At 39.9% G+C, this 27,655-nt stretch overlaps 2 protein-coding genes across 9 annotated transcripts in view; one reads left to right on the top strand and one right to left on the bottom strand.

The window, feature by feature from the left end:
• Vti1a (vesicle transport through interaction with t-SNAREs 1A) overlaps positions 1–5,169 on the bottom strand; it is a 329,910-nt gene extending 324,741 nt beyond the window's left edge. For all 4 annotated transcript variants that reach the window (XM_069987996.1, XM_069987997.1, XM_069987998.1 and 1 more), the window contains exon 1: positions 5,076–5,169. In XM_069987996.1, the coding sequence (XP_069844097.1) occupies positions 5,076–5,169 (94 nt within the window). The remainder of the gene's footprint in view (positions 1–5,075) is intronic.
• Zdhhc6 (zinc finger DHHC-type palmitoyltransferase 6) lies at positions 4,981–26,927 on the top strand. Of its 5 annotated transcripts, none has more exons than XM_069987994.1 (11): positions 4,981–5,078; positions 6,776–7,253; positions 9,274–9,365; positions 10,449–10,608; positions 11,792–11,953; positions 14,079–14,132; positions 19,338–19,505; positions 20,363–20,404; positions 24,101–24,246; positions 24,334–24,380; positions 26,082–26,927. In XM_069987994.1, the coding sequence occupies exons 2-11, from the start codon at positions 6,987–6,989 to the stop codon at positions 26,183–26,185; spliced, it is 1,242 nt and encodes a 413-aa protein (XP_069844095.1). In that variant the 5' UTR covers positions 4,981–5,078; positions 6,776–6,986; the 3' UTR covers positions 26,186–26,927. The 5 variants fall into 5 exon arrangements, with proteins under 5 accessions (XP_069844095.1, XP_069844094.1, XP_069844092.1 ...); XM_069987993.1 differs by lacking the exon at positions 4,981–5,078 and adding an exon at positions 5,123–5,206; XM_069987991.1 differs by lacking the exon at positions 4,981–5,078 and adding an exon at positions 5,606–5,825.
• The last annotated feature ends 728 nt before the right edge of the window (positions 26,928–27,655 follow it).

Raw genomic sequence — 27,655 nt, 5'->3', positions numbered from 1 at the left:
TATTTAAGCTCCTCAAGCTGTATCTCTGATTTCGATATACATCCAGGCCTCCTAACCCTCAGTGCCTATGCCTACACCAATCCTCCGGGGCCATCTAGTAAAACAAGAGAAATCACTACCTCTCTGAAGCCTTTCCTAGTCCAACAAAAGAATTTTTCTTGAAGATAGAATACCTATAATCTTTAGAGAATCTCAATGATTTATCTCACAAACTAGCAGATCTGATTAACCTTTCACTTTGGGGGTTCTAAGATAGAAACTTTGTCTTAATCGTCTTTATAGCCTAAAATCTAGCAATAAACCTGACATATATAATTAGGTCTCAAAAAAATGATGAATGGAATAAATAATACAGATAGTGAAAGGATTCACAAATGAAGCTGGGTCACCATCAACTCTGGTTTTCTTTCTTTTTTTTTTTTTTTTGGTCGGTCGTGGGGCCTGAACTCTGGGGCTTGGGCGCTGTCCCTCAGCTCTTCAGCTCAAGGCGAGCACTCTACCACTTGAGCCACAGTACCACTTCCGGTTTTCTAATGGTTTTTTGGAGATAAGAGTCTCCCGGACTTTCATGCCCAGGCCGGCTTTGAACCGCGATCCCCATATCTCAGCCTCCTCAGTAGCTAGGATTATAGGCGTGAGCCACTGGCGCCGGGCTAGCAACCCTGGTTTTCCTACTCCAAGTCCTGCTTCCTCTTCTTCTACTTAATCTCCTTAAATGTTGCTTTAATTGGAACTCTTGCACCTGGCACTCAAGGCCAGCCACAATTCAGATGCAAGCACCTTGCCAACATTATTTACAAGTGTAAATTTTCCAATATGCAATCTACATACTAATCACACTGTCTGCCTATTCATTGCTTTTTCTTTTTGAGACTGAAACTTGAACTCAGTACTTGCCACTTTCACTCACTATCACTCTACAAACTGAGCCACACCTTTAAACCCTATTCATTACTACTTAAATCTCTTTCTTCTTTCTTCTCTTTCCTCTCTCTTCTTTCCTGTCTCTCTCTCTGTCTCTGTCTCTCTCTCTCTCTCTCTCTCCTTCAAACCTGTATTAAGCTTGGGGTTGTTTGAATGCCACAGAATTGAATCTGACTAAGTTAATCAGAGGGGTCAGGAGTGAGGGACACAGCTGCTACTCACAGAGAAAAGGTAAACTTACCAGCAAAGACTGAGGCAAATCAGAAACAAAACTTTTTAAATACACACACACACACACAGAGCTCAGTTGATGCAGAAAAGCTTCTAGTCCTGTGTTATCATCAGCCGTGTTAAATCATTATGTAATCTGCTTTTCTTTGACCTTACTTTGTGAAAGTATGCAAAAGGCATATGGTGCCCCCAAAGTAAGTTAATGTGCTTAAGTAACAAAGTAAAATTTTTAGGATTGTTGAAATGTGGCATGCCTAAAGTTATTATGGAAAAAATGAATCAAGCATCCACAGTACAGTAATGAACACTGCATCTTGAGCATGAACTGAATGCCTCAATGGCATCTCCTTAGAACCACATACCTGCAGATGCCAAGTCTACTATATTCATAAATTAAAGTAGACTTCTATTCCTATATATACCTTGGAAAAGAAAGAGGTAATCATACAGCAATATTATGGCTTCATTCATACACAACTATTTAGATGGTCACCTAGATCTTTCAGGCTTTGATTAGCTAACTCCATTACAAATGAGCCTTTCCTTCTAGAAGATACCTGTCTTCACCCCACATCCAATTCTCTCCCTTGATTCCCTTACTGATGTCCTGAATTCAAAGCCTAATTCCAATTTCATGTCCAAACACACCTGATCCTTCACTTTTCTTCAAATAATAGGTCTTCATCAAGAGAACTTATACCCACCCTATTGGGTAAAAGGAAGCAGAAACTGAGGTCCAAGGTTCTTTCAAGAGTACAATTAAACCGGGCGCTGGTGGTTCAGGCCTGTAATCCTAGCCACTCAGGAGGCTGAGATATGAGGATCACAGCTCAAAGCCAGCTCGGGCAGGAAACTCTGTGAGATTCTTAACTCCAATAAACCACTAGAAAACCGGAAGTGGCGTTGTGGCTCAAGCAGTAGAGCGCTCACCTTGAGCTGAAGAGCTGAGGGATAGTGCCCAAGCCCCACAACCGACCAAAAAAAAAAAAAAAAAAGTACAATTAAGTCAACGAAGTCTGACTGAGTTCTGGACAACCCACTACTACCGCTGCAGTAGTTATATTACAAGGGCTAGTTTGCCTCACACTTTCTCTGTGTAAGAAGTGAGCTAGTGTGTTACATGTTTTATTACCTTTTCCTCTCATTCTATAGATGAGAGAGGCAGTCTTTAGAGAGGCCAGCCAAATCTACTAATTGGACTCTTAAAACAGTTCTGATATCAAGCAGTGGGAATCTTAATTAACAACTTTGCCATAACACCTGTTCATTTCTGACTACTATCACAAAATGGCAGGATTCACAACAGACCATCTACATCTCTGTAAATAGTAAGGAAAGAAATTACAAAACTCTAAGATCCTTTAAGAAGCCTGTTCTATGTACAGAAACTGCTTGAATACAGTACCTCTCATTTAGGGATTCACTGCAGTGTCACAGTAAAGTATTAGCTGTGGTTTCTGCTCACTAACTTAACTTTCCCAAAGGACAGTAATCATTAAAAGTCACCTTTTAAATATAGTACCATAAGAGTATTAAGGGATCCACCCATCACAAAAGTACAATTACAAAAAATTAGTTAAGGTCCAAACACTTAAGTCTAAGAGCAAAGATTTTTTTATTGTTAAAAAGAATCGTAGAGTAATAAAATGTCTTCCCTAAAAGTTTAAAAGTATTTATCTATTCTCCTTGGAAGTAGTAGAAGAAATTATACATGCATACCAGGGACTAAAATTCAATATAGCCTACACACTCTACTTCAATTTTAATATGTTAAGAAATGAACTGCTTTGGCCTGAAAGTATGTTCTCTTTTCTTAACCCTCTTAACTCAAGTAAGTGATAGTTCACCTCCAATAGGTCCATTTTTTTGCTGAGCACCAAAACCACTAATGATGCCCAGAAAGAGATATCATAAATACTTTTAATCATATTGTTTTTGACATGTTTATACATAGTTAACCCACAGAAATACATCTGAATTTATAACTACATTGAACATTTCATCTTTTTCCATCAATTAGAAGAGAGCAAACACAAGTCATAACAGATAAAACACTGTATTTTAAGAGTTATTATTCAAGTAAGTGCCTGTCCAAAACCAACAATACAGTCTCCTTTCAAATATAACTACTGTGTTTGGGACTCACATTATACTACAGTTCCAAGAGGCTTGACTTTATTTTTAACGTGCATAATTCAAATGTTTCCTTCTATATGCTAAAAATTGTTACATTAAAATATAAAGGGAAGAAAAATCAATTGTAATAAAAGTATCTTTTCTTGGAAACAGTTTCTACAGCTTGTACTGATGGAATGACTGACACTTTGTAAAAGTTTCCCAACATTAATACTATTAGCAAAATTATCTCTACTGCTAAAACCATTACAATTTTGTATGAGCAAAAATCCAACTGCATCACAAATCCTGATATTCTGAGGCTGTGGGTCTCAATTCAAAGGAAGTAGTCTCTGATCACAATGACAGCAAAATCAAGATGATCTTGGAAAGTGGAGAAAAGTAGAACTGAAGAGAAGAGACGAGGTGATGTGTCATGAAGTGATGAGGTCATCAGACACTTTCTCCCAAAAAATCTCCGAGGCAGCAGAGCTTGGTGGTGTTTACTACCCTGGATCTCTCCTCTTGTTCCCTTACTTGGATTCAAAAACCTCTTTAAGACATCCACCTTCTCCAGAACTAACTGAGACGTCAAGAGATGAGTGGGGTGTAAATTCAGAGATCCTGGCTTCAAGCAAATATCCCTATTAACAGAAAATAGGTGGGGAGGGGGAGGAAAAACAAGGAAATAAAAGAAAATTATTTATAAACTCTGTTTCGGGGGAAACAGGGAAAGATGAGTAACAAGTTAGGCCAAAGACATTTGTGCTGGCATCAAGAGCTTGACAGACTACAGGGGAAAGTGAAGTTGCTCACAGTCTGCAGAACACCCTCTCTTCTTCAATTCCTATCCCAGAGCTACAGTAAGGTCAAGTCCAACAGCTGAGTCCCTAACAAAATTAAACAAAAAAGTAATGCTCCCATCTGAAAGTAACTACTCAAATCTATACTGGAAGAAAAGCAAATTCTAAAACAGCATTACAACACAAGTCACAAATATCATGTTATACAGTCTTCTTCCCACTCATTTAAAGATTATTTTTCTAAGCCCTTATTAATGCCAAGAAAATCCGACATGGCTCTCGCTTTGTGTTCACAACCCAGCACAGAAACTATCACATGATGAAACACAAAACTAAAAAAGGAACAGTTCCAGATGAAAAGTGTGTAAGCAAAATTATTCTGTACCAAGTCTAACATAAAATTATGTTTTAAGCCCCCAAGAAAGATGAGAAACACGAAAAATACTTATTCCTAATTAGCAGCTAATACACGCGAAAGGCTGTATCAATTAATCTTCACAAGAGCCTGTGAGAGAGGTACATTTCTCCCCCATTTTACCACGAATTAAAGTTCAAACAACTTCTAATTATCAGAGTTGGGACTTGAATTCAGTCATTCCATCCTTCCACTCTACTTTGCAGCAAAGAATAGTAATAATAATAATATCACAACGCAGCTCCACATTGCAGATCCATCATCTTGGTACTTTCATTCATTTTCTCTGAACCCTCTTATCTCTATAGTTTACAACCGAAAAAAGAATATTAAGACGTAGAGAAAACGTCTCAAAGATCACGCAGACTGTGCTGAGCTGGAGTCGGAATTCGAACCCAGATTCCCAAGGTCCCTGCACGTGTAACCCCACAATCCATCTTGGAACCTCGTCTCTCCCGGGGACCGCCGGCGCGGCCGGCCGCAGCTTCCCGCGGCCGGGTGACTGGCCCGCGGCGTCCCGCCGCCGCCGGCCGCCCCGTCTCCCCGGACGCCAGCTCTCCCGGGCCCTGCCCGGCCGGGGTTCTCACCAGGTGGGAGTCGGGGGACCCTGGAAATCTTGCTGGTGATTTCAGCCGTGAGCACTGCGAAGTCCTGCTCGTAGCCTTCGAAGTCGGAAGACATGGCGGCTCCGGAGCCAAGGACCCGGGCCGGAGCCTAGGTCAGGTCGAGGGGCGCGCAGAGCAGGGGTCCGCGGCGTAGGGACCCTGAAAAGGCGCCGGGTTAAGTCGAGCGGAGAACCGGGGACAGCTCCCAGCCCAGCTGCTTCCTGGTTGTGCTTCGCAATCTCTGTCCTCCGGAACTCCGTCTGCCTGCGCTTCTCCTTTCCGCTCAGTCTGCACGAATCAGAAATTCGTCACAGAAAGGCGTCACCATTAGTGCCTTTCAGACGCCTACAAAAATAATGGGGTTCCCAGGGATCAGTGACATCATTTTTGTCCCCACTACGATCCAGAAAATGGTTTGGGCTCCCCAAAATACACGTCACCGGAGCCTGCTTCCCCGGGGGAAGCTTGAGGCCAAGCGCCTCCCGGAAGTGGCTGAGGCGGCGCGTGCGCAGTGGGATTGAGCGGGAGAGTGGCGGCGGGGACGGGGGTGGAGAGACGTCCTGCTCCGGGCGGTCCTGCGTTCCACTCCCTCCGCTCCGGTACCAGGACTTCATTTCTGGCTTGTGGTGCTTATGATGGAGTTATCCAAGGAGCAGAAACACTGATCCGGGTGAACCCAGGCGGTCCCAGAAATGCGATGGCCGAGGAGCGGGCACTGAGGACTGGACTGAGGTGGGAAATCGAGGCAGGGGCGTAGCTACGATCTTAGCGGCTTTCGTCTCACCCTACTGGAACCAGAGTCTCCACCATGTCGAGACCCACCTCGTGTGCTAGCGCGTTTCTTCCCTGCGTGAGGATTTCTAAGCGCTCCGCTCCGTGACATGGGAGGGGAAACCGAGGCACACTGCAGCGGCATTAGCTGCGTGGGAATCTGCTGCCTACCTAGCTCAGAATCTGTGCCCGTTATACCTCAGGAAGAAGTTCCTCTGACTCACGCCAGTCCAGTGAGAAATATCCTTACGTAAATCTTGCTCTCGCCGTCCTCCGCCCTGCCTCCCAAATCCTTGGTGGCAATGACTTATTTCCTCAAATCTTCTCTTTTATGCTGATGTCCATATTCTCACTATGGCAGTCATCATTTCACACACATATACACATTCATACACACACCCTGTCTTTCAGCTTTCACTCTCGGCTCCTCCTTTGCTTTCGGGGGTAGTAGACTGTTGTGGTTGGCATTTGGGGTCAGCTGCAAGCAAATAGCTCAGATGTCAGGTTCAGACTTGAAAATCTCTAAGGGGCACTTTAGAACTTCCTAAAAAGAGTTCTTCAACTTGGTTTCTCTTCCGGACTTAGCCGTTCCATACTTGTGACCTTGGCCTAATCACTTAGCTCTCTAAGCCAATCTTTGTCGTATAAAAAAGGAAGCTTCTAGAGATCAACCCTTAAGGCTCTACTTCCCAGCTCTAAAATTCTTTATCCTCTTAAGCCAGGATAAAACTCTTATAGAAAGTGGTAACTCGTTTTTTGACATTTGTTTTTGACATTTGCTAAGCTATGTATCCCATTGTACATTTGTGTGCATATTAGTGAGGTGCTTTTTGGAGTTAACACATGCAGTATATGGTATCTTCTTTTTCTTTTTTTCCCCATACTGAACTTTCCCATTTTATTTTCTTTAGGCTGAGTTTCAACCCAGGATTGTGGATTCTCCTGCCTAAGATTTTGAGTTCAGAGTACAAACAGTAAAAAATGGCACAATCTGCATTTACCTCCCACAACTGGAAGGCATGACACTTCAAGGACAAACATGGACTTGTGACACATGGACATGTGTACACAGAAAAAGGAAATCTATAATTATTTAGAAGTAGAAAAGCATTCTGTACCAAAATGGGTACATTCTGCTCAGTTATCAAGTTTGAAAATCTCCAAGAATTAAAGAGACTCTGTCACTGGGGTCCCATCATAGCCCTCAGTGTTATAGCAATATGTTCTATAATGGCCATGATTGACTCTGTATTGTGGTATTGGCCCTTACATACAACTGGAGGAAGTGTGAATTTCATCATGTTGATAAACTGGACTGTCATGATTCTTTATAATTACTTCAATGCCATGTTTGTTGGTCCTGGCTTCGTCCCTTTGGGGTGGAAACCGGTAAGAAAAAGATTCCTTTTGACAATGAACTTTAATGATAATTGTATATTTAGGGGTTTATTTTGTTTGTTTGTTTTTGCCTTATCTGCCAACCAATAATTCTCAAAGAATGAAGCATGTTCTTTTTCCTGGTAGAAACTGAGTGTATTATTGTAATCATTGATCATTTATCCTCAAAGAATTTATATCTATTTGAAAATGTCCATTTAAAGTAAATTCATTGAATAGTTGTTCTGTGTTTAAAAAATAAGAAAGAAAGCCAGCCACTGGTTTCTCACACTTGTAATCTTGGCTATTTAGGAGGCTGAAATCTGAGGATTACAGTTCAAAGGTAGCCCAGGCCAGGAAAGTTTGTGAGAATCAATCCTATCTTCAATTAACCTCCAAAAACCAGAAATGAAACTGTGGCTCAAAATGGTAGAGCACTAGCCTTAAGCAAAAAAGCTCAGGGATAGCTCCCAGGCCCTAAGTTCAGACCCCACAAGCAACAAAAAAAAAAAAGAAGAAGAAAACAGAGGATAGAGTGGAGGGATCCATGTTGATGAGTTAAGCTAAGAAAATCCAGTATGTAGCCACAGTGCATTCTGGCTGTAGGATCTTCTTTTCATGTAATACGTTAAATTCCTCAGAATTGGGAAAAACATTGTCAAAACTGTTGGTTTAGATCGCAAAAATGTAAAACCATGTGTTGCAAATATAGCAATGAGAAATATAGTGTGAATCAATTTTTGTCTTCTCAAAAACTGTTAGACTCTGTTTCTTGCTGAGGGACTTTGGTAGCTTATTTGAAGTACAGACTGGTAGTCTGTACCCCATAACTACTGAGTCAAGCTTTTATTTTGACATACTCCTCAGGTCACATTTTAGGTATATTAAAGTTAGAGAAACACAGTTATTCTCTGAGCAGTGTAGTTCTGAAATGGTACAGAGAAGAGTGAGAATCAACTTATTTAGAAAAGGCTTATAAGCCAGGAGAGGAACCATGCACTTAGGAAGAAAACTAAACTGTAACAGAATCTACTGAGTGCTGTTGATATTAGAACCCGACACTTTCAGTTGGAGACATGTGGGAGAAGTGAAAGTTTGCACAGACTGGGAAAGAAGGTGTTTCAGGTTGACAACAGTGGGAACACATTCAGATACCTGGCAGCCTTGTACTACTAGAAAAGAGATCATGTAGTACAGATAAGAATGAAACAAAGGCAGGTCCATGTAAAGTGAATCCATGAGAAATTGTTAGACCATAGGGAGCTTCTAGAAATCAAGCAGAGGTAGTTCTTTTGTGAGCACAGTATTTGGACAACAGACAGTTTAAAGAGAAATTGAAGTAGAGAAACTGGAGAATTATTATAATGACCCCAGGGAGAGGAGGTGACAAAGGTAATAGAAGAAGAAGGCAGATTTGAGAAAAGGTAGCAACTTAGGCTTAAATCTCCACTCTTAAAACACCTGCCAAGTTGTCAACTCTTTCTAAACTCCTATTCTGAGATTGAGGACTAGCAGAGCCAACTAATGACAGAATATTTCTGGGGAACATAGGGAACAGAAATGAAAAATAACAGCCGGGCGCTGGTGGCTCATGCCTGTAATCCTAGCTACTCAGGAGGCTGAGATCTGAGGATCTCGGTTCAAAGCCAGCCCGGGCAGGAGAGACCGTGAGACTCCTATCTCCAATAAACCACCAGAAAACCGGAAGTGGCGCTGCAGCTCAAGTGGTAGAGCGCTCGCCTTGAGCTGAAGAGCTGAGGGACAGCGCTCAGACCCAGAGTTCAAGCCCCACGACCGACAAAAAAAAAAAAAAAAAAAGAAATGAAAAATAACCTCTGGGTAACGTGGAGAGTGGAGCTGCTTTTGCCACAAATTTTATTTTTAACTGTACTCAAATGAAAGGACTGGAAATGCATCTTTCTTGCATCTAAAAGAAATTCCTACCACAAGAAAGCATTTATTCATAAAGTCTGATTTCTTAATACTTGGGATCTAGTCACTAATATATTTTTATTTGTATTTTGCTGGCAAGGAAAATTCTCAGGATAGCATGTATCTCCAGTATTGTAAAGTTTGCCAAGCATTCAAGGCACCACGATCACATCACTGCAGAAAGTGCAACAGGTATCTGTCTATATTGTTCCTTGGAACAACTTGATTGCTGATGTTTTGTTGTTGTACTTTCTACCACAACAGGATAAATTTATTCTCTGCCAAGTGGCTGCTTTGTCAAAAATATTTGTGTCTACAGTCTTCATTTTATGCTGAAATTTTATCAATCCAGATAAGAAATTCTGTTCTTTGTTATAAATAAAAAGTTGGGGTGGTTTTTTTGTTTTTTTTTTTAGAAAAAATAGTTATATTTTGTTCTCACCCTACAGGGACAGGGTAAAAAGTTACATTTCTAGTTTCCACAGACTCTCAAAATTAAATGTGTTTGTTGACTGTTACCTTGACTAGTTTTATAGTTCTGAGTCTGAATTATAAAGGGCACCTACTTTCCCCATTATTTATGGACAAATAGTTATACTTTATACAGATCTAATAAAAATGAATCCACTTGTTATCACAGTGTTTTAATAACAAGAACTTAATGAGAAGAAATCAGAGTCACTATTTTTTTAAAAGTTTGAAATAGGCCAAGATCTTTTATGAGCAACTGTATCCATTGATTAAGAGAAATTTAGGAAACCATTGGAGACAAATAAAACTTGTTTTCAAGCCAAGAAATGTTCCTGTAGCAAAGAAAAGGACAAGAAGCACAGTAAGACTCTTCTTATTGTACCTTATATGCTGCAGTCAACTTGCTGAGCTCAGGGTTCCACATCTGAAGTATAATGTGCACAGGAAGTAAGTTACAATATCTGTTCACCCCCGAGAGACCCAGGGGAAATTTGTAAAGTGATTCTTCTGGATTCACTACTGTACTCAACTTGAGTCACTGACTGCATTCCCAGTCTAGAAGAAAACCAGAGACTTCGTTCATTCCTCTATAATGACTCCCCTGCTGAGCCTCCCTTCCCTCTCGCACTATCTAGAATTAAAAAGGAGTAACTACCCAGCTATCCAATTTTAAAAGCTCAGAAAGATGAATCTTTGTTTTCCATGAAGTATTGTTCCCCTATGACTCCTGGATGTGTTGGATTCCTATTTACTCAATCCTTTGAAAACCAGTTATACATGTCTCCTGTAAATTTTTCTTGTTAGATGCGTGATGAAGATGGACCATCACTGTCCTTGGATCAACAACTGTTGTGGTTACCAAAATCATGCTTCATTCACACTGTTTCTCCTTTTGGCCCCACTGGGTTGTATCCATGCAGCTTTCATTTTTGTTATGACTATGTACACACAGCTTTACAATCGGGTAAGTGGAAATGTTTAGTGTATCACTCATGCCAGAGTCAGTGGAAGTTATCAACATTAAGAAGTTCCTTTTAGAAATATGCTGCCTGATTCAGCCAAGCCTGTGTGTTTCACCTCTGTATCAGTTCCTTTTCAGAAAACAATCTTAAGGAAAGATTATTTTGTTCGAGAAATGTACCTTAGACACTCTAGTTTTGGTTAATAATTATGTTAGCATTGTATACATGTGTTAGACTTCAAACTTAACTGTTATGGTAAGAATAGAGAGGTGGGAAAGGGAAGAAAAGGAAAAGCAAGAAGAAAAAGCCACAGTAGTAATTTCAGTTCATGTGGCAGGTTATAATTCTGTTCATGTCTAACTCCAGTTCCCTGTAAGGTGACACATACATGTCCTAAAATAATTAAGTTATACTGACTGTAGTTGGAGTTGGTTTAAGAGTAAGTGATTGTGAAATAAAGTTCAGAGGTCACAAAACTCCCCTAGTCAACCTGGAAAGTCAGTGAAAGACAGGTCTGATGGCTCTGTGGCAAACTAGATATTACATGGCCTTCAAAGAGGGGACCACCATATTTTATTTGTAGCCTATGGGAATACTAGTCCAGAAATATTAGATCTCCCCATTTCTTAGGAAAGAATTTGAATGTTTATACAAAATGTTCAGATTTTTAAGTGTTGGCATCTAACTTCTAATATTTTCAAATTGTATATAGGCCCAGGTCCTATTTGGCCTGGCCTGCATTTAAATCCTATGTTATCTGTGTTGTAACTTGAAAATAACAAGAAGACACAATTAGAGCGTACATTGGGGTCTATTGTTGTTCATAAATATTAATAATTATAAAGCTTAGTTGACTGCAGAAACTAACAAAAGCAGCTCTAAAGAATAATTTAAGAATGGGGTATGTCTGCAGTTCAGTACTAGAGTGTTTGTCCACATGTTTAAGGTTCTAGCTAAGATCCTCAGTACTGTAAGAAGATGGATGGATGGATGGATGGATGGATGGATGGATGGATGGATGGGGAAAGACAAAATCATAAACATCACCATGAGCCCAATCCAAAGTATTTTGTTTTCTACATTTGCTTTGGTTGCATATCTTTTAGTCATTGTTTTAGCAGAATTTGATTGACCAGTGAACAGCCAGCCATTTCAAGTGAATATTGTTATTGTTGTTTATTATAGCTCTCCTTTGGGTGGAACACCATAAAGATTGACATGAGTGCAGCAAGGAGAGATCCTCTCCCAGTTGTTCCCTTTGGTTTAGCTGCATTTGCCGCCACTTTGTTTGCGTTGGGATTAGCTTTAGGAACAACCATAGCTGTTGGAATGTTGTTTTTTATCCAGGTGAGTTTCTCAGTCACCTCTGGCTAAAAGGGGCCACTTATTTGGACTGATTATAGTAAGAAAGATAAAGACTGCATTTTAAAATGATATAGATAAAAATTACTTTTGCTTAGCCCATTTAGGCAAATAATTTAATGATTGGTACTAGACAAATAATTTTGTGAGAATCTCTGGGATTATTGATTTAATCTATGAAATGTTTACTGGAGTACATATATGTGTGTGTACTCTCTACTTATAAACTCTAGTTATATAGTTAAGGTGAGAACTCTTCTTACTTTACAGTTCTTAACTCTTCACATCAACTCAAAAGAAGCCAATAAAACTGTATTACTAGCTGCGTACCAAATGGTTCATGTCTGTAATTCTGAAGCTGAGATCTGAGGGTCATGGTTCAAAGTTAACCCAGGCAGGAAAGTCCATTTAACCACCAAAAAGCCAGCTATGGAGCTATGTTTCAACTAGTAGAACTATAGCCTTAAGCCAAGAAAGCTCAGGAACAGCACCCAGGTCCTGAGTTCAAGCCCCAGGATTGGCACACAGACACAGCTTATTACTGTCTTATTTCCTTAACAATCAAATAAGTGGTTGATTCTCAAAAAGGTTAAGTGGCTCACCCAAGGACCCCATGAGTATACTCAGTAAACATAATTATTAATATCATTTTATAATAGCATATTTAATCATAATAAGGAATAATCATAATATAGCTAACACTTTTGTTTAGTGTTTATATGTAAGGCACAATTGTAGGTACTTTAAGTCTATCAACTCATTTATAATAACCCCATGACATAGTTTTTGTTGCTATTTACCACCTAGTCTTTGGTGAATCAGTCTGCTAACGTTTGATGTTACAGTTGTGAAAATGAAGAGGTTCCACGGAAAACTCATAATTATTTGATTTTTTTTTCCCAATGTAATTGTCATATTAGAAAGCTGGGCACTGGTGGCCCACATTTCTAATCATAGTCTACTAAAGGGACTGAGACCTGAAGGATCATGATTCAAAACCAACCTAAGCTGAAAATTCTGAAACTCACTCTCCAATTAGCTGTCAAAAGCTAGGCTGGAGGTGTGGTTCAAGTATCTAGAGCATCAGCTCGTGGTGGAAGAACAATTTAAAAAACCATAATAGCAATAAACTAAAATTCTAAAGTGTGAAAACTTTTATGAATGGATCACTTGTGTTTAAGAAAATGGAAAAATAGAATAAATAATGAATACACTATGACAAGTAGAGTATATATAGGTTGACAGAAATGTCACCGTTACTTGTAAATAGATTAGTCATAAATTTAAATTTTACAATGCTGTTAATAGATGTTAATAGCAAGTACATTTAAATACTTGATGTATCCAGTGCTTTATTAGTACTCTGAAAAACATTACTTAAAAACATAAATATAGCTGGGCGCCAGTGGCTCACATCTGTAATCCTACTCAGGAGACTGAGATCTGAGAATCGAGGTTTAAAGCCAGTCTGAGCAGGAAAGTCAGTAAGACTTTTTTTTTTTTGTGGGGGGGGGGGTCTGGTCATGGGGCCTGAACTCTGGGCCTGGGCGCTGTCCCTCAGCTCTTCAGCTCAAGGCTAGCGCTCTACCACTTGAGCCACAGCGCCACTTCTGGCTCTTTTCTTTTTTGCTTATATGGTGCTGAGGAATCGAACCCAGGGCCTCATGCATGCAAGGCAAGCACTCTACCACTGAGCCACCTTCCCAGCCCAGTAAGACTCTTATCTCCAGTTAACCACCAGAAAACCAAAAGTGGTTCTTTGGCTCAAGTGTTAAAGCGCTAGCCTTGAGCTGGAGAGCTCAGGGACAGCACCCAGGCCCAGAATTCAAGCCCCACAACCACCCCCCCCCAAAAAAAAAAAAGTAAATGTAATACTAGATTCAAACGTGGTTACTGATATATCATTTTTATGATGAGATACTGTGATATGGTGGTTAAGACCAAGAAACATAAGAGTCAGATGGACCACATGCTAACTGTGAAGTGACCTCTTGTCCTGAATGTTGTTACTTATGAAAGGGAGCAATGAGAGCTAGCACATAAGAAGATTGTAAAAATGAGCATTTAAGGAAACCAAAGGCATCATTAAATGTCATTATTTAATTTGCAGATGAAAATAATTCTCAGAAACAAAACTTCTATTGAATCATGGATTGAAGAGAAGGTAAATTTTAATCATTATTTCCTCAATAATATATTAACTAACAGATCAAATGTACTAAGTGTCCAGAAGTGACAATTTGACTTCCAGTTTCCTTACATCATCTGCATGCTAGATTCATGCATGAAAGATTCCTCAGTATTATAAGACCTTATAGATTTTTTTGAAGATGGTAAAAAAAAATCTTGATTTTATGGGATGCTCTCTCATTGTTTAAATGTTATCAAGCAATTCTAATTAAAAACAAGAGAAAATAATAAAATCAGCCAGGTGCCAGTGGCTTATGCCTATAATTCTAGCTATTCAGGAGGCTGAGATCTGAGGATTGTGGTTCAAAGCCAGCCCAGGCACCAAAATCTGTGAGACTCTTATCTCCAATAAACCACTAGAGAACCGGAAGTGGTGCTGTAGCTCAAACAGTAGAGCACTCACCTTGAGCTGAAGAACACAGGGACAGCGCCCAAGCCCAGAGTTCAAGCCCTACAACCAACAAAAAAATAAATAAATAACAATAAAATCACACACATACATATATGTAGGACATATTTAGCCCCTGGCAACTTGTCTGTAGACATTAGCTTAAGCAGCTAGTTCTCAGATTTTGGTCTCACAATCATTTTATACTCCCAAAAGTTAAGGAGAAAAATAGCTTTTATGTGTAGTGTATCTGTTGGTATTTACCATATTTTCTGAGAGAAGTTTTAGAATATTGTTTCACTTAAAATAGCAGTAACATGTAGTTAGTAAAACTAACATTTTTATGAAAATTATACTTTTCAAATGAGAAATTGGGGAAAAGTGGCCTTGTTTTATAGTTTTACAAATCTCTTCAGTATTTTGAGTCAACAGAAGGTAGTTGGTTCAAATGGTAGAGTGGCAATTGAGGCAGCAAGGCCCTGAGTTCAAACCTCAGTACCAAAAGAACATTTGTACATGAAATTATCTTTTTAACAGTATATTGAAGGCTAGGTGCTCATGCCTGTAATCCTAATTACTTTAGAAGGCCAAGAATGGAAGGATCATCATTCAAGGCCATCTGGAACAGAAATGTTAGCAAGACTCCTTTTCAACTCATAGCTGGGTGCAGTGTTGGGTACCTATCATCCCAAGCTATGTAGAAGGCTGAGACTTTGAAGATTGTGGTACAAGGCCATTCCAGTTACTGAGACTTCCCATGGGACTTCATCTCCATTGAAGGGAAGTTGGATACAGTGGAGTCTGTAACCAGTCAGAGCTATAACCAGTCAGAGCCTGTAGTAGTAGTAGTCTGTAGTAACCTGGATCACAGCTCAGAGGCTACACCAGGTTTGGAAGGGAAACACTCCTAAAAATAACTAGTGAGAAAACAATCTAGCAAACATGAGGCCCTGACTTTAAAAAGAAATCCCAAGTACCATACTGTATTGGCAAACAATATTATGACTAACAGTTTGGTGCCAGTGTTTTGATTCCAATTAGGTGCCAGTAAATTAGGTGCCATTGCAAATGTCAACACAATATAAAGGCAAATAATAATTTTAGTATTCTTATGAAAATACTTTGACTTTCTTAAAACCAAAGAAGAGGTCTCAGGGACTTAATGGGACCTAAAAAAACCAGGCTTTGAGAACCACACAGGTTTACACTCAAGCACCTTAGCATATACATAGCACGACCTTTCGTGATTTCCCCTGGTCTGCTTCTCCACTCATTTTCTGCCCTTGGCACATTCTGGTTCACACCCAGAGCTTCTATATCTTTACACAGGTTGTTCTTCCCAGACTTTTTGCTTGACTCTCACTTCTTACAGCGTTCCTTCCTTGGCTCTCTCCAAGCCTTTCTAGGTACTTTTATTCCCTTACCTACAGGCCCATAGTTTCCCACATGCCTCACCTTTGAATATAGCATTGACATAAACCCATCTTCACTTACTGCCCCTTTAACACAAAGACAGTTATTGTTGATGGAGTTATGTTTGTAAACTACTGTCCTCTTAACAGGTTTTCTCTGTAAATACTGTACCTGTCTGTTTACTGAGCTTCAGTTAATTTTGAAGACTTCTGATTGTTTTACAAAATAAGAAAGAACACAATGACACCTGTAATCCTTTCAGGAAACTGAGATCTGAGGGTCACAGTTTGAAGACAGCCTGGACAAGAAAGTCAGGCAAACTCTTTATCTGCAAAAAATCACCAAAAGGGCTGCAAGTAGACCTGTGGTCGAGCACTAGCCTTAGGCAAAAAAGCTCAAAGATAGTGCCCTGAGTTTAACATAGCACAGGACCAACAAAGAAAATTAAAGAAAAAGAAAAAACTATTTATTCTCCTAATGAGGAAAGGTGGTTTTTTTTCTTGTTTTTCTTTTTCTTCTTTCTTTCATTTGTTGTTGGTGGTGGTGGTGATAGTGGTGGTGGTTGTGGGGCTTGAACTCAAAACCTGGGTGCTCAGGATCCTGAGCTTCTTTGTGCTCAAGGCTAGCACTCTACCACTTGAGCCACAGCACCACTTCTGGTTTTTGTGTGATTAATTGGAGATAAGAGTCTGACAAGGACTTTTCTGCCCAGGCTGGCTTTAAACCATGATTCTCAGATCTCAGCCTCCTGTTAGGAATACAGGCATGATCCACATTTTCTTACTGAAGATTCATTCATGTTATAGCTTGGGAACAAGTTTTTAATAAAGTCAATATCCACATTAGTTATTATAAATAACCATAGAAGTTTCTTATGAAAAGCTTCATAGTCAAATATTTCAAAGTATCATTTCTAGTAAGCATCATAAATAGATAGTAGGTTAACTTTGCTAATTTAAAACTGTAAAGTAACTTGCTGAACTTAAACTTTATTTTGAAACTTGCACTTTATCACTGAGTAAATAATTCAAGTGATACTAAATCTATGGGAAATTAATAGAAATTACTAGACACTGAAGTACACACAAATTTAAAGTTTACACATTGTTGCTAGAATGTGTCTTTGTATCTTTATACCACTAGGGGTCAGCAGAACTTAAGAAATTTGAAGCTAGTATACTGCCTTAGGTTAGTTAACTAAAGACTGGTAACTATATCACTTGAGCCACAGCACGGCTTTTGAGTGGTTAACACGAGATAAAGCTGGGTTGGCTTTGAATCTCAACCCTTAGATTTAACCTCCCGAGTAGCTAGGATTACAGGCATGTGCCACCAAAGCCTGGTGAAAAACACTCTTAAAAAACCTAAAATATAATTGATGTTACTTAAATTTTTATGTAAATGCATAATATGTGCAAGTAAATGCAAATATTAATTTCTTAAAAATGAAAGATCATCTACACACACTTTCTCTTTTTAAAAAAAATTTTATTCTCTTATAAAGATGCTGTACAGAGGGGTTACAGTTACATAAGTAAGGTGATGAGTACATTCCGTGTTGAGCATTGTTACCCCCTCCCTTGTTTTTCTCCTACTATCCCTTTCCTCCTTCACCTCCCTCACTCCCTCCCCCCAAAGTTGTAAAGTTCATTTCCAACATAGTGTCTTGTGAGTATCATTGTTGCAATTGGTCATCCTATGTCCTTGTTTCAGCATTTTGTTATTCTTCTTTCCCTCCCCAAATTAAATAAATGTAGATACAAGATGCAAGGTACCAAAATCAAATACAGTGACAACAGGGATATGCCATAGGAGAAAGAACATATAACAGAAACAAACAAACAAAAATCACAAAGTACATTAAAACAACAAAGAAAAACCTCTTATGTCTATATCTTGGGGCTCATTTTGCTTAGTATCATCTTATATGGTCATATGTACATAGCTTTTGAGCTTTTTTTGCTCATCTGATAAGCTTATCTTAGACATATACTGATTATTGCAAATAAGAGAAACCACGGACCTATATTTCTTTGGGTCTGACTTACTTCACTTAATATGATTTTTTTTGAAGTCTTTCTATTTCCTAACAAATTGTGTGGTGTCATTCTTTCTGATGGAAGCATAGAGTTCACATATATATATATATATATATATATATATATATATATATATATATATATATATATTTACACATACATATATATCACATTTTCTTGATCTACTGAGGGGCATCAGGGTTGGTCACATAGCTTAGCTATGGTGAATAATGCTGTGATAAACATAGTTGTGCTGGTAACTTTAATATGGCCTAGTTTGTGATCATTGGGGTAAATCCCAGAAGTGGGATTGCTGGGTCATAGGGGAGCTCTATGTGTAGTCTTTTGAGGAACCTCCATACTGCTTTCCAGAGTGGTTGAACAAGTTTACACTCCCACCAACAGCACTTTCTGGGGTTTTTTTTTGTTGTTTTTTGTCGGTTGTGGGGCTTGAACTCTGGGCCTGGGTGCTGGGGCCTGGACGCTGTTCCTGAGCTCTTCAGCTCAAGGCTGCTCTACCACTTGAGCCACAGCACCACTTCTGGTTTTCTGATGGTTTATTTGAAATGAGAGTCTCATGGACTTTCCTGCCCAGGCTGGCTTTGAACCTCAAATCTCAGCCTTCTGAGTAGCTAGGATTACAGGCATGAGCCACCAGCACCCAGCTCTTCTGGTTTTTTAAGAGTGTTTTTCACCAGGCTTTGGTGGCACATGCCTGTAATCCTAGCTACTCGGGAGGTTAAATCTAAGGGTTGAGATTCAAAGCCAACCCAGCTTTATCTCGTGTTAACCACTCAAAAGCTGTGCTGTGGCTCAAGTGATATAGTTACCAGTCTTTAGTAAAAAATCTAAGGGACGGTGCCCAACCCTTGAGTTCAAGCCCCAACACCAGCACACACACACAAAAAAGTTTTTTATAAAGCATTCATTACCTATGAGCATATGAAGTTGGTTTTCTGTGTCAAATTCCTCAGAGTATGATAAAGAGAATCTTTTTTTCTTTTGTATACTAAGCAAGAAGAAAGTACAGTTGTGACTGAAACAAACTTGAGAAATAAGTATTCCCACTAATGTTTACTGAAAACCACTTGAGACCTAAGTATCTGCTTTTTTGTTTGTTTGTTTTTTGTTTTTTTGTCGGTCATGGGGCTTGAACTCTGGGACAGGACTCTGTCCCTCAACTCTTCAGCTCAAGTCCAGAGCTTTACCACTTGAGCCACAGTGCCACTTCCAGCATTTTCTGTTTATGTGGTACTGAGAAATTAAACCCAGGGCCTCATGCATGTAAAGCCACCTAACCAGCCCAGTAGCTGCTATTTTGTATCTTTGTTATCCACAGGCTAAAGATCGAATTCAATATTACCAGCTAGATGAAATCTTTGTTTTTCCCTATGACTTGGGAAGTAGATGGAAGAACTTTAAACAGGTTTTTACGTGTTCAGGGGTGCCTGAAGGAGATGGATTGGAGTGGCCGATAAGAGAAGGATGTCACCAGTATAGCTTAACGGTGGGTATTTGTGTTCCAAGAGCCCTTCTTTTGTCCCTCACCTTCTGTCTCTTAACTCAGTGATAGTAATCCAGATGTTATCAGTGTATCACAACAGATCTAATACTCATAAAAATATCTGTTGTCGTGTTTCTTCCTTAGTCTGAAATACTCCAGACCTGTGTGACAAAGTTCCGAACTCTTTCACATGGTTGTAAAAAATCTGACCTAAAACTGCCTTCCAACAGTATAATGGGAACTCTTGTACATTCCTGCCACCTGACTTTGCCTGCACTCTCTCTACCTCAGATGGCTTCCTTTCTGTCTGTCCTCAAGACCACTGCCAGTTTCACTGTTTCTATACAAACCTCCCTACTCTAGATTTTTCTGCACTGGACACTGGCCATATGTCACTGCCCTATACTCATGAGACCTCATCATTTTCATTCTTGTAGCCGATGTCTTTAATTTGACAGGAGTCTAGAGTGCAGGTCATATTTTCTCTAATATATCTAATATACTATTATTAGTAGTAGCGAAGGAGGAAAGAGCATTACAACTTTTCTGTGTCCAGAGAGTTGGTGGTTCTCAGGGTCTTTCTCTTGCACACTAGCCTAGAAATGCAGGCACAGACCACTAAGCTCTCATCCTGGGCCACAGTGGCCCAACAGGAATACACACAGCCAACACAGGCAAGTAGGTTCTGAGAAGGCCCTACTCTGAGTCCCCAGTTCCCAGGGCTTGTGTCTTAAAGTTGCCAACAATATAAAATACAGGAAAACTGGAGATTCTCAGGTTACTCTGATACTAAAGAGGGTAGACTGTGTTTTAACATTGAGTCAAAGATTTACTTTTTCCTTTTTGTCTCTTCCATACAGATAGAACAGTTGAAACAAAAAGCTGACAAGAGAGTCAGAAGTGTAAGTAAATTTTTTGCAAGGATACTGATTTCATTTTTGTTTCAGGCACTATACTTTATAGAAGTATCTGTAGAAACCCAAAGCTTATATTACATACTGTTCCTTAATATATTTGTTGGAATTTGATGCAATTCACTTTTATGGGCATTTAAGTTGTTTGTGGGGACTGCAGGTATAAACGGAATTTCCATTTTGCCAGCATAGAAAAGAAGTTATTCTCAATGTAGCTTGTTAAGAGCCTGATGATTCATGTCTATAATCATAGTGACTTGGAGGCACCTGGAGTTCAAGTTAAGCCTGTGCAAAAAGTTAGCAAGATCCCATCAAACAAGCTAGGTGTGGTGGCACACACCTACCATACTAGCTACAAAGGCATAATTTGCAAGATCTCAGTCAAAGCTGCCCCTGAGTAAAGAGTATGAGATCCTATCTAAATTATTACTAAAACAAAAAGGCAATGTGGCTCAAGTGGTAGAACACCTATAAGCAAGCATGAGGCCCTGAATTCAAACCCAGTACCTCTTCATTCCCCCCTCCCAGCCAAATATATGCATATATAAATTTATTCATCACATATGGATTTCATAAGATGGAACCCATCCTTAAACCAGGCTGTCAGATCCATTGCTACTAGCTAGCTTCATATGCCTGTTTAGCTTTAATTAAAATTAAATTAAAATTTCAGCTCCTCATGTGTACTAGCCACATGATAGTGTTCAGTAACCAAATGTGTCTAGGGGGCCCCATTAAGAGCACAGATGTGGAATGCAGAAAATGTTTCCATGCTTGGGTAGTACTGCTGTGGAGCTTTCAACAGCTCTGTGCTGAAAATGAGCAAGAAAATCCTGAAGACTGGAATTGCCCCCTGCCTCCTCTTGGGGAACACACTGAGTGGAGAGCTAAGAGAGAACATGGCTTGTCACTAGATGTTTTTGGTCCACCTTAAAAATTCTGAGTTCCAAAGGAGGTTCCGGGAAGATGGCAGAGGAGAAACTGGAGGCTGCACAAGCTCTCGTATAGAAAGCAGTTTTAATGATCAGTCCTAGGCCAGAGAATTACACCAAGTGTGCCATCACAGTACAAAGAGTTTGGCCAACTCTTCAATGAAATTGAAAGAGAAATTTACTACTGAACTCATTCTATGAAGCCATCACAACCCTCATCCCAAAGCCAGGCAGCGACTCATCAAATAAAGAACTATAGACCCATTTCTTTAATGAACATTGATGCAAAACTTCTCAACAAATTTTGGCCAATCGGCTTCAGCAATTCATCCAAAAAAATCATACACCATGCTCAAACAGGACTGGTTCAATATATGCAAATCAATTAATATAATTCATCACATCAAGAAGAGCAAGTATAAGGACCACATGGTATCTCAATAGATGCAGAAAAGGCATTTGACAAGATCCAACACCCCTTTATGATGAAGGTTCTGGAAAAATTAGGAATCCATGGAACATTCCTCAATACACTAAAGGCTGTATATTACAAACCTACAGCCAGCATTATACTTAATGGTGAAAAACTAAAGCCATTTCCTCTTAACTCAGGAATGAGTCAAGGATGTCCACTCTCTCCACTTCTCTTCAGTCTAGTATTAGAATGCCTAGCTACAGCAATAAGACAAGATGCAAACATAAAAGGGATTCAAATAGGGAAAGATGAAGTAAAACTCTCCCTCTTTGCAGATGACATGATCTTGTATTTAAAGAATCCCACGGACTCTACTCCCAAATTTTTCAAAACTGGCAAAGTAGCAGGGTATAAAATTAACCCTCAAAAATCAATAGTTTTTCTGTATGCCAACAATGAGAAAAGCATGGCTGAAATCAGGAAAGCAACTCCATTGGTAATAGCCCCACAAAAAATAAAATCCCTAGGAATTAACCAAAGAAGTGAAGGACCTCTATGATGAAAACTTTAAAAACCTGAAAAAGGAAATCAAAACAGAACTTAGAAAGTGGCAAAACCTCCCACGCTCCTGGATTGGAAGGATCAACATTGTGAAAATGGCAATACTTCCCAAGGATATCTGCAAATTCAATGCGATACCTATCAATATTCCCACCTCATTCTTCAAGGAAATAGAGAAGGCAGTCCAAAAGTTCATATGGACCAATAAAAGACCCTGAATAGCAAAAACGATCCTTAACAGAAAGAACAGTGCTGGAGGAATATCAATATCAAATTTCAATCTCTACTACAAAGCCATAGTAATCAAAACAGCTTGGTACTGGGACAAGAACAGACCTCAGGACCAATGGAATAGAATTGAAAACTCAGAAATGAACCTTCGGACCTATAGCCATCTAATTTTCCACAAGGGAGCTAAAATAATAGAATGGAAGAAAGACAGCCTCTTCAGTAAATGGTGCTGGCAAAATTGGTTAACTAGACAAAGGACATAGTTAGCAAAATCAATAGAAAGCCCACGGATTGGGAGAAGATCTTCACTAGCCATACAACGGACAAGGGCCTCATATCTAAACTAGACCTGGAACTCAAAAAATTAAATCCCCAACAACAAATCCTCAAAGAAAAAACTGCCCAATAAATAAGTGGGCTAAAGACTTAACAGAGTAACTTCTCCGAAGAGGAAAGAAGGATGGCCAATAGATACATGAAGAAATGCTCAACCTCCCTAGCCATAAAAGAAATGCAAATCAAAACAACATTGAGATACCACCTCACCCCAGTTAGAATGGCTATAATCAAGAACTCTAATAACAGCAGATGCTGGAGGGGATGTGGACAGAAGGGAACCTTACTGCATTGTTGGTGGGAGTGTAAACTTGTTCCACCACTTTGGAAAGTAGTATGGAGGTTCCTCAAAAGACTCCACATAGAGCTCCCCTATGACCCAGCAATCCCACTTTTGGGCATTTACCCAAATGATCACAAACAAAACCACACTAATGCTACCAGCACAATTATGTTTATTGCAGCCTTATTTACCATAGCTAAGGTATGGAACCAACCCAGATGCCCCTCAGTAGATGAATGGATCAAGAAAATGTATATATACACAATGGAATTCCATGCCTCCATCAGAAAGAATGACATTGCCCCATTTGTTAGGAAATGGAAAGACTTGGAAAAATTTATATTATGTGAAGTAAGACAGGCCCAAAGAAACTTAGGTCCCATGGTTTCCCTTATTTGCAATAACTAGTATATGTCTGCGTCAGACATATAAGAAAAGGTCAGATAAGTTGATGTTAGGTGAAATGAATCCCAAGATAAGTATTCAAATGTTTTTCTTTCATGAGATTGTTTCTAACATATTTATAAGATGATTTCTTTGTTGCTTTGTATGTCGCTCCCCCACGGTATAACCACTGCTTTCACTGTATTTGATGTTGGTATAATTTTTGGAGGGGCAGGGAAGAAACATTGTTTAAATAGGGATACAGGTGGACCCATTGCAACAATGAGATGTACATGACGTTATGTGGAATAACGAACTTTACAACTTTGTTGGGGGGGGGGAGTAAGGGTGGGAGATGGGAAGGGATGGGAAGGGGAAACAAAGGAGGAGGCTACAATGCTTGATAAGAAATGTACTCATTATCTTGCCCATGTAATTGTAACCCCTCTGTATGGTATTTTCACAATAAAAAAAATTCTTAGTTCCAATAACTCAAATACCATGGCAGATATTCACCTTGTTCTTCTCACCATTGTCGACAGATTCGCTATAAGGTAATAGAAAATTACAGTGGTGCCTACTGTCCTTTGAATAGAGGAATAAAAACTTTCTTCACAAGCCCTTGCACTGAAGAGCCTCGAATTCAGCTGCAGAAAGGAGAGTTCATTTTAGCCACAAGAGGGTTACGGTGAGTTACAGAAAGATCTGTGTTTTTCTTTAATGAAAACCAACATCTATCCAAAAGCAAATTAAATGTAATATTTTATTATTTTAGATACTGGCTGTATGGAGACAAAATTCTTGATGAACCCTTTACAGAAGGTATGGACACTGATAGGTATGCTGGAAGAATATAACTCCCAGCAATCATTCCAAGTTTATGGAAAAATTTAACATGCAAATAATCCTGTTATGTCCGAGAACTGCAGAGGTCAAGCAGCAAAAAGAAGCTCCTCAGCATTTCCCTATAGTAAGTCCAGTGACAGCTAACACGTCAGCTCTTATCTGTCTGACATCCAAATGGTGAAGGGACCAAAGCGCAGAGAGGCTGAGTAACTTGCCCACAGACACACAGTAACCATCAGGTATAAAGAGTATTCTAATTTCAGATTCCACATTGTGGGCACTAAACTCTTAGAATGAGAATTCCTGGTGTTATTTTTAAAACTAGTAGATTGAAACTTATGAAGAAGAATTGCTCCTTTCTTTTTAAAGGAAAAATTAGCCCTGGCCTGGATTTATTTTATTTTTATACTTTATTTTACTTTTTGGGGGACAGCATATGGGTTTGAACTCAAAATAACTAGCTTTTTGCTGGAGATAAAATCTGGTGGAGTTTTCTGTGCAGGCTCACTCTGAACCACAGTCTGCCATATCTTGGTCCTCTGAATAGTGTGGATTACAGGCCATTGGCATTCAGAAACTCAAAACACTAGTAGTTACTTATAAATTGATCCTACGCCTGCTTAGGCAACTTTGGTATAGATATTTATGTGCCATGTGTGATGGTTTGTGACTTTGCCAAAACTTGGAGGCTGGACAGAAGGCTCGGAAATATGAGGCCATGCTGCACCAGGCAGCTAAGACCCTGTTCAAAAAGAAGGCTGGGCTGTCCGGGCGCCCATGGCTCACACCTGTAATCGCAGAAGGCTGAGATCTGAGGATCTCGGTTCAAAGCCTGGCCGCACAGGAATTGTTATCTCCAGTTAACCTCCAGAAAACCAGAAGTGGTGGTGCAGCTCAAGTGGTAGAGCACTAGCCTTGAGCTGAAGAACTCAGAAATGGGGACCAGGCCTAGAGTTCAAGACCCATTACCAACCAAAAAAAACAAAAAACAAGCTGGGCTCCAGTGACATGCTTGTAATCCTAGCTACTTAAAAGGCTGAGATCTGAGGATATCAGGTTGAAGCTAGCAGAGGCAGGAAAGTCTGTGAGATTCTTATCTCAGTTAACTGCCAAGAAAAAAAAACAAGCCAGAAGTGGAGCAGTGACTCAAGGGGTAGAATGCCACCCTTGAGGAAAAAAGGCTATGGGACCGCATTCAGGCTCTAGAGTTCAAGCCTCACCACTGGCACACAAAAATGAAAGGCAGACAGGGCGGGGGGGGGGGGGAGGGCAGGGGGCAGAGAAGGAAGGAAGCAAGGAAGGAAGGAAGGATAGAGGAGGAGAAAGAAGGAGATAGAGAAAAAGAACAGTCTCAAGGAGGAAGCAAGCACAGAGGATGTAGAGAGCTGGTTCCCAGAATGATGCAGCTGGAGGTATGCCAAATCACCTTTTCTGATCATCTACTAAAGTCCTCAACTCATCAGGCGCTGGCTCAAATGCATTAGCTCCTTTGCCAGACAGTGCCAAGTGGGGAGTGTCCACCCATTATTCAGTTTGTGAGAAGTCAAGCTGTGCTTATATGAGATACTCAAGGAATGATGGGAAGTCTAACTAAAATCTTACTCATTTCAAGCCACAGGACTTGTCCCCAAAGTAGTACATCCATCCACTTTACCTCCATCTCACTTTGTCCCTCAGGTGTTTCAAGAATAAGAGGCTGGTTTCCCAGAAACTGTGTGGAAAAGTGTCCCTGCGATGCTGAAACAGAGCCAGCCCCAGAAGGCGAGAAGAAAACCAGATAGCCACTGCCAGAGTGAAATTAGTCTTTTTAATTCCACTTCATTACTTGAAAATTGTACCGATTACTAAAGAATTATGCAATGAACCTACTCCGGTTAAGGTGTTCTTTTCCTCAAAGGTGCCCTAGTGCCATAATTTCATATTTTTATTACCATTTGGAAATAGAGAAGCCATTCGGTATATGCCTTTGAATCCCTGCCCATCTTTACCACCTTTTTCTCCCCCCCCTCCCAAAAAAAATTGTAATTGCCAGGTACCAATGGCTCACTCCTGTAATCCTAGCTACTCCAGAGGCTGAGATCTTAGGATCATGGTTCAATGCCAGCCTGAGCATAACGGTCCATGATATTCATATCTTCAGTGAAGCACCAAAAAGCCAAAGTGGAACTGTGGCTCAAGTGGTAGAATGCTATCTTTGAGCAAAAAAAAAAAAGCTTAGGGACAGTTTCCAGGCCCTGAGTTTAAACCCCAGGACTGGCACCAAAAACAAAACATTTCTTTATCCAGGCAAATGACTTGCATTTTCTTTAGGGTTTTGCTCATTGCACTGCACACCCTGTACCTCACCTGCAGATCAAGTCCCCAAGTCCCCCCTTTGCAGGAGCATCTGCCTGTGATAATGTCTGTCTGTCAGTTATTATTTCTTACATAATACTGTAGAACCTAATGTAAGATTCATAGAAGCTCAGATTTTGTTACCTGTCTTTTAATAATGCAGATTTTTGTCAAATAAAGATCAATGAATGTTCTATATATAGTTTTTTTGTTTGTTTTTACCTAGTGTCTGTTTTACTAACTGGAACTAACTGGAAGGGTTTGTCTTTATGGAGAAAACTGCCCAGCTACCTGTGAACAATCAGCATGCGAATCTTGAGCCAAATTAGGATAGATTTGCCTCGACATAAAAACCCAGTCAATGGCATATTGAGATCACAGTGTTCTGTGAGAGTCAGAACACTTGACTATGTCCACTGCCAAAACTCGAGCAAGCTGATCAGCTTGGATGCTTCAATTTGGGCTTCACAGAAAAAGGACTTGTTGCCTAGACTTGGTCTAGTACTGGTCTAGTACTTATTCTTTCCTTGTCAGGAAACGTGAGGCTTTGGGGCCCAGCTTGTAATAGGTCAGAGTAAGGGGAGAGCACTGGGATTTAGCAATGAGTGAAATACTATTGTCCCATTACCGTGGGAGTGGAGAGAAGGACAAATGAAATGTGTCGGGTGTTAAGGGCGAATAAGGCACAAGCGGAGTGCCCTGAAGGTGCCTATTTTAGTTAGAAGGAACAGCAAGGATGCAGGCTAGAATGTACCTGGCATGTTTGAAAAACAGGAATTCAGTAAAAGTTAACTGGAGGAGTAAAGGATATATAGGGGAAGTCAAAGAGATGTGGTGATCTAGAGCAGGGAGACTCTGCAAATCAGTTCCTGCCTTTCCTTTGCTTTGTACTCAAGAATAGCCTTGCCTTGGCCACC

The sequence above is a fragment of the Dipodomys merriami genome, unplaced genomic scaffold, assembly GCF_024711535.1.
Source record: "Dipodomys merriami isolate MVZ:Mamm:240054 unplaced genomic scaffold, mDipMer1.0.p SCAF_35, whole genome shotgun sequence".
Classification (NCBI taxonomy): Eukaryota; Metazoa; Chordata; class Mammalia; order Rodentia; family Heteromyidae; genus Dipodomys; species Dipodomys merriami.
Note: the sequence above shows the minus strand (reverse complement) of the source record. Positions and strands in the feature narration are given on the sequence as shown.

Coding starts and splice junctions, on each gene's coding strand:
- Zdhhc6 (XM_069987994.1), top strand. CDS start 6,987: ATGGGTACATTCTGCTCAGTTATCAAGTTTGAAAATCTCCAAGAATTA. Junction 10,609..11,791: donor ACACACAGCTTTACAATCGG/GTAAGTGGAAAT, acceptor TGTTTATTATAG/CTCTCCTTTGGGTGGAACAC. Junction 14,133..19,337: donor AATCATGGATTGAAGAGAAG/GTAAATTTTAAT, acceptor TGTTATCCACAG/GCTAAAGATCGAATTCAATA.